At 41.5% G+C, this 17,055-nt stretch overlaps 1 protein-coding gene across 1 annotated transcript in view; it reads left to right on the forward strand.

The window, feature by feature from the left end:
- ccdc141 (coiled-coil domain containing 141) overlaps nt 1–15,831 on the forward strand; it is a 160,121-nt gene extending 144,290 nt beyond the window's left edge. Inside the window, exon 25 of the mRNA XM_080198905.1 lies at nt 14,479–15,831. Coding sequence (XP_080055031.1) covers nt 14,479–14,764 — 286 coding nt within the window. The 3' untranslated portion in view covers nt 14,765–15,831. The remainder of the gene's footprint in view (nt 1–14,478) is intronic.
- Nucleotides 15,832–17,055: the final 1,224 nt, after the last annotated feature.

Consider the following 17,055-nt stretch of genomic DNA (forward strand, 5'->3'; position numbering starts at 1 on the left):
TTCAACTCAGTTATTGAGCTGGAGGCCGAGGTGTAGACACACATCAAGGAAGGAGAATGTTACCTGGATGTTTTTTACCAGGATGTAGTCACTCCATTTAGAATATGGTCTTCTGATTTGGTCAATGGTCAGGGACTGGATAGTGTGACTGGAAGTGAAGCAGGGAAGGGGACCCAGAGGGAAGCAGTGCTGGAACTTCAGCTTTTGCAATTGTCCAGTAGGTTTGAGGCTCTCTCAGTTTGTTTGGATGAGAGTGGGGGCTGCAGGGTGGATGAATGAACTAACCAAATATCCATAGTACAAGAAACCATCCAAGTGGAGGAACAGTTAAAAGGGACATAGTGGTTGTAGGGGACAGTACAGTGATGGGATTGGCACTGTTCTTCTCAGCAAAGAGTATGAATCCAGACTGCTATGTTGCCTACCCGATAGCAGAATTTGGGATGGTCTTTAGGTAAGTTCTGGAATGGCACATCATTGCTTCAGACAATATAGAGGGAAGCCATGGGATAGGAGAGAATATGTGATGAAGCAGAACAGTGCTTTTCTTTTAGCATTGAAGGCTTCATGTTACCTGGTCATCTTGGACTTTGCAAGTACCCAGGGTGGCTATGAGGGCACACTGGTTGTGTGGAAGAGGAGACATTTCAATATCAGGCAGTCAAGTGTTTGGACCCATCATACTCATGTGCTCTGCCCCCATATTAGGATTAGGATAAATACAGCTCAAGATCCTTAACTTAAACTGCAGGGTGTCAATGTTATTTTGGGGAGTGTACCACAGCTGACTGAGTTATTTCTAAGTGTAGTCACAGTAGCAATATTTTACCAGCTGCCTTCTCCCATGTATTACATTTCTGCTTCAACTTCACTGTAACACATTGTGGAATATGCATTGGTTCTGATAGAACTCCTTGAAGAGGCCTACCAGATGAAGACATGCAGCCACCTGGTTACTGAGGACTGTGCAGGTGCTCCTAAGTCTTGTAGGGTGCTGTTGCAACTGGGATGCTGGAGAGATGTATGAAGAAGTACTACTTTTTGCCATCTGATGCTGGGATGCCCTTCTCCAGGTAGCAACTCATCTCTGCACAGACACATACCCACAAAATTTGTTCATCCTTCAAAGAATCAGTGTCATGGGAGCATTCTGCGCAATGTTGCTTTGTCATCTGGAAGTTCTTGGGTGAAATCAGAGAAATAACAATGCTGTTGGTCATGCTGGCCCATGATGGAGGTGAGTTGTTCCAGAAAACCCTCAGTGCATCTCGTCATTCTGGAATCTGCTGGCAATGGGGGCCTGATGAGCATTCCTATCTCTTCTGGCCTGTGAAATGGCGTCTTCGTCTGCATCCTTAACTTTCACAATCTCAACATCATCGGCACAGTGGTTAGCACTGCTGCCTCACAGCACCAGGGATATGGGTTCAATTCCTGGCTTGGGTCACTGTCTGCGTGGAATTTGCACATTCTACACGTGTCTGTGTGCGTTTCCTCTGGGTGCTCTGGTTTCATCCCACTGTCCAAAGTTAGGTGGATTGGCCATGCTAAATTGCCCCTTAGTATCAGGGGGACTAGGTAGAGTGTTATGTTGTGCATGGAGTTATGGGGATAGGGCCTGTGTGGGATTATGGTGGGTGCAGACTTGATGGGCTGAATGGCCTCCTTCTGCACTGCAGGATTCTATCATCCCCTTTAAGGTCCTCCACAACAGAGGAGGCCTGTAGCTCCACCGTCTTATCATCTGCCAAGTCCTCCCTCCTTTGTAGTGCCAGGTTGTTAGTGAGCAGCAAGCCACAATGATGCTTGAGACCTTCTGGGAAGTGCACTGCAATGCTCTGCCAGATCTGTCCAGGTATCATAAATGTTTCATCAGTGTCCAGGTTGATCCACACTATAGCTTCTCTCAGCAGGTGTCTGAGGACGCTGCACAGGCATCATCCACCATGTCCTTTGTGGGTAACCCTTGTCCCTGAAGAGCCAGACCTGAATCCAGTGTGGCTACTCGAAGATGTCAGGGACCTTGAGAGCTACTCATTATGTACAAGTCATGGAGACTTTCTGAGTACCTGGCACAAACCTGCATGATAAGTTTGTTACAGTTACTCATCAGCTGCACATTGATCCAGTAGTAGCCCTCCCAGTTGGCATACTGGACTGACTGTTGCCAGGGAGCTTTTATAGCCACATGAGTGCAGTCAATGGCACCCTGTACCTGTAGGAAATCAGAAATCTTATCAAAGCCCAATATTGTTGTGTCCTGGTTTACTAGATCTCTCTTGACGTTGACAAAATTGTGTTCCTTTGTAAAAATGTCTTCAGTAACCTCTTGTGGACATTGGGGAGATCCTGCAGAGGTCCCTAGTAGAGCCCAAGAAGAAGCCACAAGCATAGAAGTTGAGGGCAGCAGTTACTTTCACAACCACTGGCATTGGACGGGATGCCCTCCAACTCATCTTTGCATCAAGTCCTGCAAAATGTGGCAAATGTGAGTCAGCAGACCTCTTGACATACAAAAGCATGTGTGACACTGGTTCTCGCTCATCTACAGCTAACATGTGCAATGTCTATACACCCTGGATCACACAAGACACGTATGAATGATGGCTATTTGAAGATCATACTCTGTCTTTGGAGGAGGACCTGCTGCTGCTGATCCCTGCAGATGCTGCGCAATCTGAAGAGGACTTAAGCGGCCACTGCGCAAGATATGCAAACTGACATTGGAGTCCTGAGCAAAGCTACATATCATTTAATTTCTGTTGTGAAACACGTTGTTCTAATTACTCCAGCATGGAGAAATGAATCCTGTGAGCAGATATCATAATGAGATGCTAATTTCTGCAAATTGCATTCATGATGGTCGGCTGTGAAAAACATGGCCCACCATTGGCAGCTGAACTGCAAAGTTGCTTCCTCATTTTACATTGCCATAAAACTGCTTTTGGGCCTTCTCGCGCGAATGAGTTCATTATGACACCAGCTGCGATTGGGAACGGAAACATGCAGCCAAAGACTGGTGCAGGAGATGTGGGTTCTAGTTTGTGGTACAGTGGCACCAGTATTGGAGAATGTGGTGGCTATACTGTTGGGATGGTTTCCACCTGAAGCCTGTTGGGACCAGCTGAATTGCATAACTGGGAAAGTACAGAGGGTTTTAAACTAAATAGTGGAGGCAAGAGATCAAATTTGAGAAGATGTGGTAAATTAAAGAGTAGAGTAAAGGAAAGAGGGCGAGCTATTAATCTGGGAAGGACTGATCAAACTGCGACAGGGTGGGACAGAGGGTACAGGGAGAACAAATCCTAGAGTAAATCAGCATAAAGATACAAAAATAATATAAGGACAAAAACTAAAGACTCTGTATCTGAATGTAACATTGAAAACAAAACTGATGAACTGAGACAGCAAATAGAAGTAAATCAGTTTAATCTGATAGCCATTACAGAGACATTGTTGTAGGATGGCTTAGATTGGAACCTGAATATTGAAGGATATGTGGAAGGACAAGAAGCTAGGAAAAGGTGGAGGAATGGCTCTGTTAATTAATGGTGTAATTAGCTCATTTGTGAGGGACAACCCAAGTTCAGGAACCAGGATGTAGAAATGGTTAGTGATCAAAAATGATAGAGGCAAGAAGTCACTTGTGGGAGCAGTGTACAGGCCCCTTAACAGTAACCATATGTTAGGGTGGGGTACAAAGGAAGAAATGACGGGAGCTTATCGGAAAGATATGGTGATAATCATGAGGGATTTTAATCTGCGTATAGATGGGCAAACCAGATCGGCAAAGAAAACCTAGGTGAGGAATTCATAGAATGTTTTTGTGATAGTTTCTTAATATACCACATCTGGCACCAACCCAGAGGACAGGGCATACTAGAGCTGGTATTGTGTAACAAGATAAGACTGATGAATGACCTAATTGTGAAGGTGCTCCTAAGTAGCAGCAATCATAATATGATTGAAGTTTACAATCAGTTTGAAGGAGAAAAGAATGAGTCCAAAACAAATATTTTAAACTTAAATAAGAACAATTATGAGGGCATGGGAGCAGAGCTAGCTAAAATAAACCGGCAAATTAGATTAAGGGACAGGTCAGTAGAGATGCACATTTGATGGCATATTTCAGAATATATACAATAAATATGTTCCAACAAGAAAGAAAAATTCCAAGGGCAGGATCACCATCAGGAGTCAACTAAAACAAAAGATAGTATCCAACTTGAAGAAAAAGCATATAATTGTGCAAAGATTGGTAACAGATCAGATGATTAGACAATATAAAAGCAGCAAAGAATAACCAAAAGATTAATAAGGAGGGAAAAATTAGAGTACGAAAGAAAGATGGCTAGAAACATAAAGGCAGATAGTAAGAGTTTCTATAGATATTCAAAAAAGGAAAGCGTTAACAAATTGAGCATTTAGTTCTATGGAAAGTAAGTCTGAGGAATTAAGGAAAATATGGAGATGGCAGATGAATTGAACAGATATTTTGTATCTGTCTTCACTATAGATGATTCAAGTAACATCCCAGAAATCGCTGTACATCAGGAAACAGGAGGGGGGATGTCTGGAAAATTACCATCAGCAGGGAAGTGCTACTAAGAAAATTGTTGAAACTATGGGCTGGGAAGTCACAGGTGCTGTGGATTTTATCGTCAAAAAAGGTGGCTAGTGAGATAGTTGATGTGTTGGTTTTAATATTCTAAAATTCCCTAGATTCAAGGAAAATTCCATTAGATTGGAAATTTTACAATTTATATCAATAAGTTGGATGAAGGGACCAAAGGAATGGTTGTTAAATTTGCAGAGGACAAAAAGATTAATGGGACAGTAAGATATTAAAAGGCTACTTAGGTTCAGGGCAAAGATCTGGCAAATGGAGTATAATTTGGGAAATTGTCAATTTTGGCGGGAAGAATAAAAAAGTAGCTCATTATCTAAATGGTGAGAGATTGCAGAACTCTTGTGATGCAAAGGAATCCAGGTTCCTGGTGCATGAATCACAAAAGGCTAGTATGTAGATGCAGCATGTAATTAGGAATGTTAATAGAATGTTATCATTTATTGCAAGGGGAATTTAATACAAAAGTAGAGAGGTTATGCTTCAGTTATACAGAACATTGATGAGACTGTATCTGGAGTATTGTGTACAGTACTAGTCTCCTCATTTAAGCAAGGATGTATTTGAAGCAATTTAGAAAATGTTTACTAAACTAATGCCTGGAAAGGATGGGTTACCTTTTGAGGAGAAATTGAAGAGGCCAGGTTTGTATCCGCTAGACTTTAGAAGAGGTCTGACAGGGTTGATATGGAGAGGATGTTTCCTCTTGAGGGAGAATCTAGTACTGGGGTCCACTGCTTAAAAATAAGTTGTCGCCTATTTAAGATGGAGATGAGGAGAACTTTTTTCTCTCACAGCATTTCAAGTCTTTGGAACTCTCTTCCTTAAAAGATGATGGAAACAGAATCTTTTAATATTTTTTAAGGCTGAGGTAGCTAGATTCTTGATAAGCAAGGGGGTGAAAAGTTATGGTAGATTGGAATGTGGGGTTGAAGTTTGAATCGGATCAGCTATGATCTTACTGAATAACAGAATAGGGTTGAAGGGCTCCTAATTCATATGTTAATATGTTAATTTTACAATTCTCCTGGCATGCACAAAATTGTGTGTAAATTGTTACAGGGCAATTACTGTTTAAAATCTTCCAGCAGCCATTGGATTTTGACATCTTCAGTATATAGAATTATTAGGACAGCTGAATAACTTGTCTGAACAGCTATTACAAGATGGCCTTGGCTGCCATATATTACACTTACTATGACCAGTAGCTTCCTCCACAAGAGAAAGGTGGAAATGTGGTAGAGGGAATGTAACAGACAGTGACAAGGAAGTCTCTTAAGCTCCTCACACTTATTGAAGGTGAGAGTTTTGGGTGCAGGGAATACAAGTTTATGGAAATGCTTAGTAGTGAAGAAAAAAGCTCTGAGTTATCTTTGTATTCCCAAATAATCCTGATCAGTTTTGTTAGAACAGAGCAGGTGCCATAGTACTTGAGTTAATCCAGCCAGACCTAGTGATGAAAGGCTATATCAATTGTGTAACTTTTGCATTTAAGTGTGTCCCCTTCAACTAAAGGGAGCAGAGATGAGGGTGGTTTACAGAAAAGATTTACCAGGATGTTGCCTGGTTTGGAGAGTATTAACAATGAGAAGAGATTGGAAAAACTTGGTTTGTTTTCACTTGAACATTGGAGGCAGTGGGGCAACCTCAAACTACAATTTACAAAATTATGAGGGGCATGGATGAAATAGATAATCGGTGTCTTCTTCCCAAGATAGAAATGTTCATTACTAGGGCAGATAGGTTTAAGGTAAAGGGGGGAAAGTTGAAGGAGATGTGAGAGGCAAGTTTGTTTACACAGAGTAATAAATGCCTGGAATGCATTGCCAGAGGAGGTGGTAGAAGCAGATAAAATAGCAACATTTAAGAGGCATCTTGACAGACACATGAATAGGCAGGGATTAGAGGGATACGGACTGTGTAGAGGCAAAAGATCTTTAGTTTAGAAAGGCTTCCACCAGGTTCTTGGTGGGCCAAAGAACCTGTTCTGTGCCATACTGTTCTTTGTTCTTTATCCTTTGATACCAGTTGAAAGGCCAAGGTGAGAGAGAAAGTTAAGGGTCTAATGAGTGCATTGAAAATGGAGTTGAACATAGAACATAGAACATTACAGCGCAGAACAGGCCCTTCGGCCCACGATGTTGCGCCGACCAGTTTAAAAAAAAACAATGACCCACTAACCTAAACCAATCCCTTTTCGTCCATAAACCTATCCACGGATCTCTTAAACGCCCCCAAACTAGGCGCATTTACAACCGCAGCAGGCAGGGCATTCCAATCCCTCACCACCCTCTGGGTAAAGAACCTACCCCTGACATCTGTCCTATAACTACCCCCCCTTAATTTAAAGCCATGCCCCCTCGTGCTAGCTTTCTCCATCCGAGGAAAAAGGCTATCACTGTCCACCCTATCTAAACCTCTAATCATCTTATATGTTTCAATAAGATCCCCTCTTAGCCGCCTTCTTTCCAGCGAAAACAACCCCAAATCCCTCAGTCTCTCCTCATAGGACCTCCCCTCCATACCAGGCAACATCCTGGTAAACCTCCTCTGCACCCTCTCCAAAGCCTCCACATCCTTCCTGTAATGTGGGGACCAGAACTGCACACAGTACTCCAAGTGCGGCCGCACCAGAGTTGTGTACAGTTGCAACATGACGCTGCGACTCCTAAATTCAATCCCCCTACCAATAAACGCCAAGACACCGTATGCCTTCTTAACAACCCTATCTACTTGATTCCCAACTTTCAGGGATCTATGTACACACACACCTAGATCCCTCTGTTCATCCACACTATTCAAAGTCCTCCCGTTAGCCCTATACTCAACACATCTGTTATTCCTACCAAAGTGAATTACCTCACACTTCTCCGCATTAAACTCCATCCGCCACCCCTCGGCCCAGCTCTGCAACCTGTCCAAGTCTTCCTGCAAACTATGACACCCTTCCTCACAATCTACCACACCTCCGACTTTGGTGTCATCAGCAAATTTACTAATCCACCCAACTATACCCTCATCCAGATCATTAATAAAAATTACAAACAGCAGTGGCCCCAAAACTGATCCCTGAGGCACACCACTCGTAACCGAACTCCATGACGAATATTTACCATCAACCACCACCTTCTGTCTCCTATCTGCTAGCCAATTCCTGATCCAATTTCCTAGATTACCCTCAATCCCATACATCTGCATTTTCTGCAGAAGCCTACCATGGTGAACCTTATCAAACGCCTTACTAAAATCCATATATACCACGTCAACTGCCTTACCCCCATCCACCTCTTTGGTCACTTTCTCAAAAAACTCAATAAGGTTAGTAAGGCACGACCTACCCGCTACAAAACCATGCTGACTATCTCCAATCAATTCATTACTCTCCAAATAACTATAAATCCTATCCCTAATAATTTTTTCTAAAACCTTGCCCACAACAGAAGTGAGACTCACCGGTCTATAATTCCCGGGGAAGTCTCTGTTCCCCTTCTTAAACAATGGGACAACATTCGCTAACCTCCAATCTTCCGGTACTATACCAGAGGCCAACGACGACCTGAAGATCAGAGCCAGAGGCTCTGCAATCACTTCTCTTGCCTCCCAGAGAATCCTAGGGTAAATCCCATCCGGACCAGGGGACTTATCTATTTTCAAACCCTCAAGAATATCCAGCACATCCTCCTTATCAACTGTAATACTGTCTATCCTACTCCCCTGCAACCCAGTGTCCTCCTCAGCTATATTCATGTCCCCCTGCGTGAACACCGAAGAGAAATATTGGTTCAATGCCTCTCCAATCTCTTCCGGTTCCACACATAACTTCCCTCTGCTGTCTATAACTGGCCCTAATCTTGCCCTAACCAACCTTCTGTTCTTGACATACCTATAGAACGCCTTAGGATTCTCCTTAATCCTATCAGCCAAAGTCTTCTCATGTCCTCTTTTAGCCCTTCTTAACTCACTCTTCAACTCCCTCCTAGCCAATCTAAAGTTTTCTAGTGCACTACCCGCACCCTCAAGTCTCATCCCAACATAAGCCTCCTTTTTCTTTTTAACCAACGAATCAACTTTTTTAGTGCACCACGGTTCCCTAGCCCTACCAATTCCTCCTTGCCTGACAGGGACATACCTAACACGGACTTGCAGTAGCTGCTCCTTGAAAAAACTCCACATTTCGGACGTTCCCAGTCCCTGTAATCTCCTAGTCCAACCTATGCTTCCTAATTCTCTCCTAATGGCCTCATAATTACCCTTCCCCCAGCTAAAACTACTGGCCTGAGGTTCATGCCTATCCCTTTCCATCACTAAGGTGAACGTAACCAAATTGTGGTCACTATCACCAAAATGCACACCAACTTCCAAGTCTAGCACCTGGTCTGGCTCATTTCCCAGCACCAAATCCAATATAGCCTCACCTCTAGTTGGCCTATCTACATACTGACTCAAAAAACCCTCCTGCACGCTTTGTACAAAAACTGACCCCTCTAACGAGCTAGAGCTATAGCAATTCCAATCAATATTAGTAAAGTTAAAGTCCCCCATAACAATTACCCTATTACTTTCACTCCTAACCAGGATCATCTCCGCGATCCTTTCCTCAACCTCTCTAGAACTTTTAGGAGGTCTATAAAAGACTCCCAACAGGGTGACCTCTCCTCTCCTATTTCTAATCTCCGCCCATACTACCTCAACAGACAAGTCCTCATCAAACTTCCTCTCTGACACTGTGATACAGTCCTTGACCAATAATGCTACCCCTCCCCCCCTTCTACCTCCTTCTCTACTCCGACTAAAGCATTTGAACCCCGGGACCTGCAACAACCATTCCTGACCCTGCTCTATCCATGTCTCTGAAATGGCCATAACATCAAAGTCCCAGGTACTGATCCACGCTGCAAGTTCATCCACTTTATTGCGAATACTCCTCGCATTAAAGTATACGCATTTCAAACCCTGCTCCGCCCCACCCCCACGATGCCGTGCATTGCAGTCCCCATCTATGCCCCCCTCACTTTCACCCCCTCTACTCAGGATCCCACCCCCCCCTCCAAATCAGTTTAAACCTCCCTGCATAGCCTTAGCAAATTTACCCCCCAGGATATTGGTTCCCCTCTGATTCAGGTGTAGACCATCACTCTTATAGAGGTCCCACCTTCCCCAGAACGAGCCCCAATTACTCAAGTACCTGAACCCCTCCCTCCTGCACCATCCCCTCAGCCACGAGTTCAAACTTTCCCTCTCTCTATTCCTCTCTAAACTATCCCTTGGCACAGGCAAGAGTCCGGAGATAACCACTCTATCAGACTTGGCCTTTAGTTTCCACCCCAACTCCATAAATCTCTGCTTAATATCCCCTTCCCTTAACCTCCCTATGTCATGCGTCCCCACATGAACTATAACTTGGGGTTGATCTCCCTCTCCCCTAAGAGTCCTGAATACCCTTTCCGATACATCCCGGACCCCAGCCCCTGGTAGGCAACACACCAGCCCCGAGTCCCTACCATTACTTCCGACTCTCCTATCCGTCCCCTTAACTGTAGAGTCCCCAATCACTAGGCCCATTCTTTTACATCCCCTAACCACCTGAGCTTTCACACTAGGCTCACCCCCAGAGACCTGCTCCCTTCGGTTATCCCCAGTTGATTCCTCCTCAACTGTAGCCTCCAGGACCGAAAACCTATTTTGGAGGGGAACAGCCCCAGGGGATTGTCCCCCCAATTGCTTCTTTCCCCTCTTCCTGGCAGTGACCCAAGACTCATTTCTAGGAGTGACTATCTTCTTATAACTCCTATCGATGTCCTCCTCCGCCTCCCGAATTATGCGGAGTTCCTCTAATTCCACCTCCAGCTCCTTTACACGCTCCTCCAGAAGCTGCAATCTAACACACTTCCTACAAGTAAAATCACCTGAAACACTACTAGAGTCCCTCACCACATACATCCCACAGGAGATGCAGCTTACTGCCTGAACTGCCATCCCTGAAACAATTACCAGCAGAAAAATAAAAATATAAAAAAAAACTTCCCCCACACTTATAATTAGGTTAGAGGAGGTGGGAGGGTGGGATTCTCTACCAGTGTAGAGGATCGGGTATCCTCTCTGCACTAATTTATAGGGTTAGGGGCCTGCAGAGTTATTGTGGTAACCAAAGTGCCAATGGATGGCTGGAAGTTTGAATGTACCATTATAAGTGACTTGGAGGAGAGTTTTCTCCAGGGGACGATGCAGAAACTGGAAGGGAGATGTGAATGGTGAGTAATACAAGGAGTTGATGAGTAATGATCCTTTGCCTGAAATTTACATGGTGAAAATTGAGATGACATAGTCAAGGGGATTGTGTGAATATGGGTAAGTGAATTTTATATGGAGAAAAAGATTAAAGGGGAAGACAGAAAAGGGTGTATGGTAACTTGGCACAGTGATTGAAATCACCAAGGATGAAAAGTCACAGTGTAGAGGCTGAGGTTGAGGAAATGAGTGAGAAACTTGTGTGGGGCCTCCCTGAGCTGCAGAAGATGAACATTTAAATTGAAAGTTGTTTTAGTGCAAGATAACATGCTCAGAAAAGGAGAAAGTGTCAAAGAAATAAAGCAACAGACCAAAATGAGATTTGGTGGGAAGGACAACAATGTCACCATGGTGCTGGTGCAGGTGGACGAATGAATTGTCAAATATGGCACAGTAAGAGGAAAGGTGTCAATGCCCATATGCCAAGTTTCCATCAAAGCCCATGACATCAATGAAATCATCCAGAATGAGGTCACGGATGTTGTATACTATGGATGGGATTTTCCACATCCGTCATAGGAAAATCTGTCACGAGAATGGGAGCCTGGAAAATCCCAGCCTATATCTAACACACACACCAAGAAAATGAGTCTTGTAACCAATCATCATCTAAGCTGTAGAGCGTTTTTTTGTGTACACTACTTGAATAGACCTAATGCTTTTGACAGTATTTAGATTTTGTAGAAGCAACAAGATCAGATGTGGAGACAAAATAATACTATATCATTCCAGTCATTGTCACTTTGAGTTTTCATTATCAGTTTTCACTCATCAAAAATTCATAATTCCAGAAACTCAATATGGCAGAACAAAGAAAATCATATTCATCCAAAATAGAAAGGGTGATCTTTACTGTTAATGGAGAACATGTCATCCGAGAAATTATAACTGAGAAGTTTTCAATGAAAACTAGGACCTTGTAATTGCATTACTTTAGAACATTGAAAAGCTGATCTCAATTATCTTGTTATATCAATCTGACTTAGAGAAAATACAACATACGAAATAGAAGCAGAACTTGCAGCCTGTTACCCCTGCTTCGTCATGCCATAAGATTGTGACTGATCTTCTCCTTTAACTTCACTTTGCATCCTACCATCATATCCTTTGACTTCCTTCGTCACCAAAACTCTGTCAATCTCAAATATACCTCATGTCTGAGCATCCCTCTGGGATCAAAAAGTCTGATGATACATAGCTATGTTGATGAATACATTTCTCTTAATTTCAGTCCCAGAAGATTAAAATTCTTATACTGAAAATATAGTTTGGTCCTAGACTGCAACTTCTCCGCACCTACCCTGTCAAGTCCTCTAAGAATTTTATATGTTTCAATGCGATTACCTCTCATTCCTCTATAGACTCATTATACTCAATTTCTTCCCATTGGACATCACTCTCATTGTAGGAATCAATCTGGTGAACAACATTGCAACCCCACTTGGGCAAATATATCCTTTCTTAGGTACAAGACCAATTCTCTACTCACTATCTCAGGTGTGGGCACACCAAAGCCCGATATAAAAATAACAAGATATTTATCCTTACTCTTGTATTCCAAACTCCTTGTTGTACAGGTGAACGTAGTATTTGCCTTCCTAAATGCGTGCTGTACCTACATATTAATTTTCTAAGCCTTATGAATAAAATCACCAAAATCTGTTTACATCCTAACTTCTACTAGTATCTAACCTCGTAAAATGAATTTGGCTTTTCTTACTATCAAAGTGAAAAATATCAGCCACGATCTTACCAGTCACACCACGCTCCCACTGCAGTGAGATTGGAGAATCTGGCACCCAGCCAAATCTTTGTTCACTACAGCGGATGGGAAAATCCTGCCAGCGAGAATGGTGGCTGGAAGCTTACAGCCATATTTACAACATCATCCTCCCCATTTTCCATCCATTTCTCCACTCACTTAACCTGTCTCTATTCCTTTGCAGCCTCTTCGAATCTTCTTCTCAGTTTACTTTCCCGCCTTTGTATTGTTGGCAAGCTGGAATATACATGATCCCCTTATCTAAGTTATTAATTTTACATTGTAAATAACTGAAGCCCAAGCTCTGATCTTTGTTACGCCTTATTAGCACTGCCAGCCAACCCTAATTGATACATTGGCCCTGATCTTCTGGTCTCTGGATCATTGGAGACTGGATGTACTTTCCAAAGTACAGGGCCTCTCTGAAGTTCCAATCCACTAACTTCAGGGAAATAGCTTGGGAAGTTTGAACTTCTGATGGGCAATGACCGTGTTCCCAAGGACCCTCCCAAAAAATCTCTGAGTTAGAATTGAAGACTTTGGATAGTTCCAACTTGCTTACCTGAATTATTAAAAATTCTAGTCTACTTTCTGTGCAACTATACAACTGACCCATTCTCTCCTTGGCTACCCCTTAGTCTCTCGACTACACTTCCAGAATCCCCTTCACCCCTGATCTGATCTGATTAGCCCCACCTCAACTTTCTCTGACTGATCTGACTAGTCCCACCACCTGAAACCCCCAAACTCAAACTGACTACTCCCACACCTAATTCCTCTCATGACCCCCAATACCCCCTCTGACTTGCTCCAACCTGATCTCACCAATCCAAATCACCCAGCTCCAGCTGCCACCCTATCCCCTTACCCACTTAATGTCACCCACCTTACAACACATAGCTGTAACACATTGAAATGCTGTTTAAAGATCCTTTACAGTGTGATAGTGAATGCTTACCAGAATGTGCTAGCTGGTGCTGTAAAAAGGGGCATGTCTGCTGCACAGATTTCCTTCGCTGATGTCTCTGAGATTTCCTGTGCTGGCTGATTCCTGCAGCAGTTTCCATCGGAAGATTGGCTGGTAACATTTGAGGAAGATGAGCCCATGCTTTTTATCTGATCAGAGTTGGAAATCAGGGGTTCCAACACTGATTGGAAGACTGGGGCCATTCATTCCCACTTGCTGTCTTCTGTTCCGTGTTGGTGTTAGGGTGTTGCTGGCTGACCAGCATTTATTGCACATCCCTATTGCCCTACAAGATCCAATTTCATTCATTTCCACTCCAAAGCTGAATGATTGAATTGTTTTCTCATTGCCTGGTATTTTGCTAACAACAAGAATTAATCATCAGCTTCTTTTTGTAGAGTTTCAAGAAGGCATACATTTAGGAAAATGACAAAAAGAACTGGAAGTGATGTTAGGATTTTTATTGCTTACAGATAATTAGGATGTGGAATTCTAGCAGAATCATTAAATATAATTAAAATGACATGAGATAGCTGCTTGAGAAAGAATATTAGAACATGAGGAGCAAGTAAGATCATGTACAGGAGTAAAACACTGGACTGTGATTTTTCTATGCTAATACATTCCATGTTCCTGTATACTTGAGACTTGAAAATGTTTTGAAAAGCGTGTTCTTAGTCACTTAAGATTAGGTAACAATATTTTGCCTTAATACAGAGAACTCTTTTATATAAAATTCATTTTCTAATTTTGGGCTAATTATTAAAAATAAAAATGGTATTATTAAAATGGTGCTGCACGTTGCTTGACTTAAAAATACACTCTTTACTTCAGGTACAAGAATGGACAGCAGCTGACAACAGATCAGCATTTAAAAATTTCAAACAAGGAAGGCAAACACATTCTTTTCATTGACAAGGTGTCTGATAAAGATGCTGGCATTTATGTTGTACGAGCTAAAAATTCTAATGGTACTGTCAGTTCCAGTGCTATCCTTCAAGTACAAGGTAACTGCAGTCTCAGCTGTTTCCACACTGGTGATGTAGACTGGTTCACCTGTCTTGGTTTGTTGTGTACACTATATGTTAGCTTTTTTCTTGTGTATATGCTGTTGATCTAACCATTGCAAATGTATGTTCCTGCCACCTGGCTGCCTATCACTGTCTGTTCTGCAATATCTGCACTTACCACAATCACATATTATTGTACAATTTTTCTGGTAACTTTAGTGATGTGTTTTTATTGCTGACTTTTTCAGGGATTATTTCTTCGCTGTTGCTCAAAATGAATACATGGAAAATACTAATGTTATAATTTAATATTTTTCAGTGAAATAGCTCTTTAGCAATTGAACAACACTAACTTGAATGTTGCTTGTAATCAGTAACATTAGTAAGAATTTAACTGTCTGATTATAGTGATAGAAGTGGAAATGAGTACAGGAACATTATTTGCAAAAGACTGAAAAAGGATAATGACTTGAATGGCTTTTTCATTGCTATCTTTAAAATGTTCATAGAGAAACAGTTTTGAAGTTATTTACAGACAAATATGGACTCTTTAATTACAAGGGCAATTTTTGCTATTCAACATTTTTGAAACAGAGACATTGCAAAAACATGTGAAAATTGTAAATGAATGGCTGGCACAGTGGTATGGCATGCTGGCACTCGGATATGTATGATATGTGTTATTTTCATGCATGATCAGTTCTCTGTCTAAGATGTCTGTGGGGGAAGATATCGAGGAGAGACTAGATGGTTTCCAACGGTGAAAGAGAGAAAATCAAAGGGCAATTGCCCTTGGTGAATACACACAATATCACAACACACTGTTGGAAAAGCAAAGATAGCATTGGCCAAGGTTGGCCCACACTTAGTCAGAGAATAGAGTATTGAATTATAAATCTAGCAATTCAAATGGTTCATGAAAATAGAAGTATCACACAGTTTTTAAAAAATCTTGCAGATGAAATGTGCATTGTTTTAATGACGTTTAATTGATCACAAATAAGGACTTGTTACGTTCAGCAGATCTCTACTGTTCTCAATACTTTCTCGCTGGATCATTTTAAAACTACAATGGGGAACTTTCAGAAGTGAATTTTCCAAAATAATTTTATATTTATTGGAACAGTGTGTATTAATAATGACTTACATTTCACTATATTTTACTTGTACAATTATGCCAACAAATCACAAGTTACAATGTATTGATAATACAAACAATTATATTTGTCTTTCTTCGTATTACCATAAACATTTAGAATTAAGAATATTTCATTGTCATTACCTATTTTTGATTCTTCTCTATGGTACAAATGAAATTCATATTGCTGTAAGTTGTACCAGTGCAGTCATGCTGACCAAGAATCAGTGAGACAATTTTATGCTGACTGAGATGCATGGAACACAATGTCTATTGGATGACTGAACTATATTGTGGGTCACACTGAGGTCAACCACAAAGGAACATTGTGCACAATTCCCTCCTGACAGTTCATTTTTAAAACTAGGGAAAAAATAGGTCAGAGAGGTGATTCTCTCAATATTTAACCCAATGTCCAAAAGACCAGTTGAGCACCATCTTAATGTAGTTTCATACCAAGAGTCCTGAAACAGCTAATGTGAGTCTCACATCACTTATAGAGCCATAGAATCATTTAATTTGCTTGGAAGTCAGGTGGACATTTGCTATGAGTTATGCTGTATTTTTCATATTAACTCATAACTGAAACCACACACACAAGTGGTATTAGAACTGCACTATGAAACATTTGGGATCAACTGATTTTTTTTTACTTACTGTAATGTGTATTTACAGTATATTGGCGATGAAACAGTTTCACAAGGAGATTTATATACAAGGTGGTTCTATTTTGCATGTTTTATAGCAAAACATAACTGATTAGCAATGTAGAATTTAATTATGCATTGCTAAATGTTGACAGTTTAAATATAACATGTGTTCTGGTAAATCTGTGGCTGGTGATTCTGTGTGGTGTCAAATATATCAGAAGAAATGTAAGTGAAATAAAATGCACTCTGGAAAAATAATCATTTCTTTCAGTTAAAAAATGATTGGTTAGATCAAAGAATGTTTTCACAATCACAATCAAAAAACGGAACAATAAAAGAGCACTTAAAACAAATCCCTTCAAAAATATCTTTATTGTAGCGTACAGACATTAACTGCAAATGTTTGAGGCTGCAGGGGGAAATATGTGGCCCATGTATTTTAAGAGTTAATGGGAGGAATATTCCCAGGCTTTGGAGGTGGGTGTGGGGGAGGTAGGGGAAAACAAATTTGGTTTAAAAAAGATGCATTTGACCAGTGGAAAGGTCAATATCAGCCTTGCTGCCCATAAGTCAATGAAGGCCTTTAAGTGGTCAATTAATTGGAATCCACTCC

The sequence above is a fragment of the Carcharhinus amblyrhynchos genome, chromosome 11, assembly GCF_965287045.1.
Source record: "Carcharhinus amblyrhynchos chromosome 11, sCarAmb.v2.hapA, whole genome shotgun sequence".
Lineage (NCBI taxonomy): Eukaryota > Metazoa > Chordata > Chondrichthyes > Carcharhiniformes > Carcharhinidae > Carcharhinus > Carcharhinus amblyrhynchos.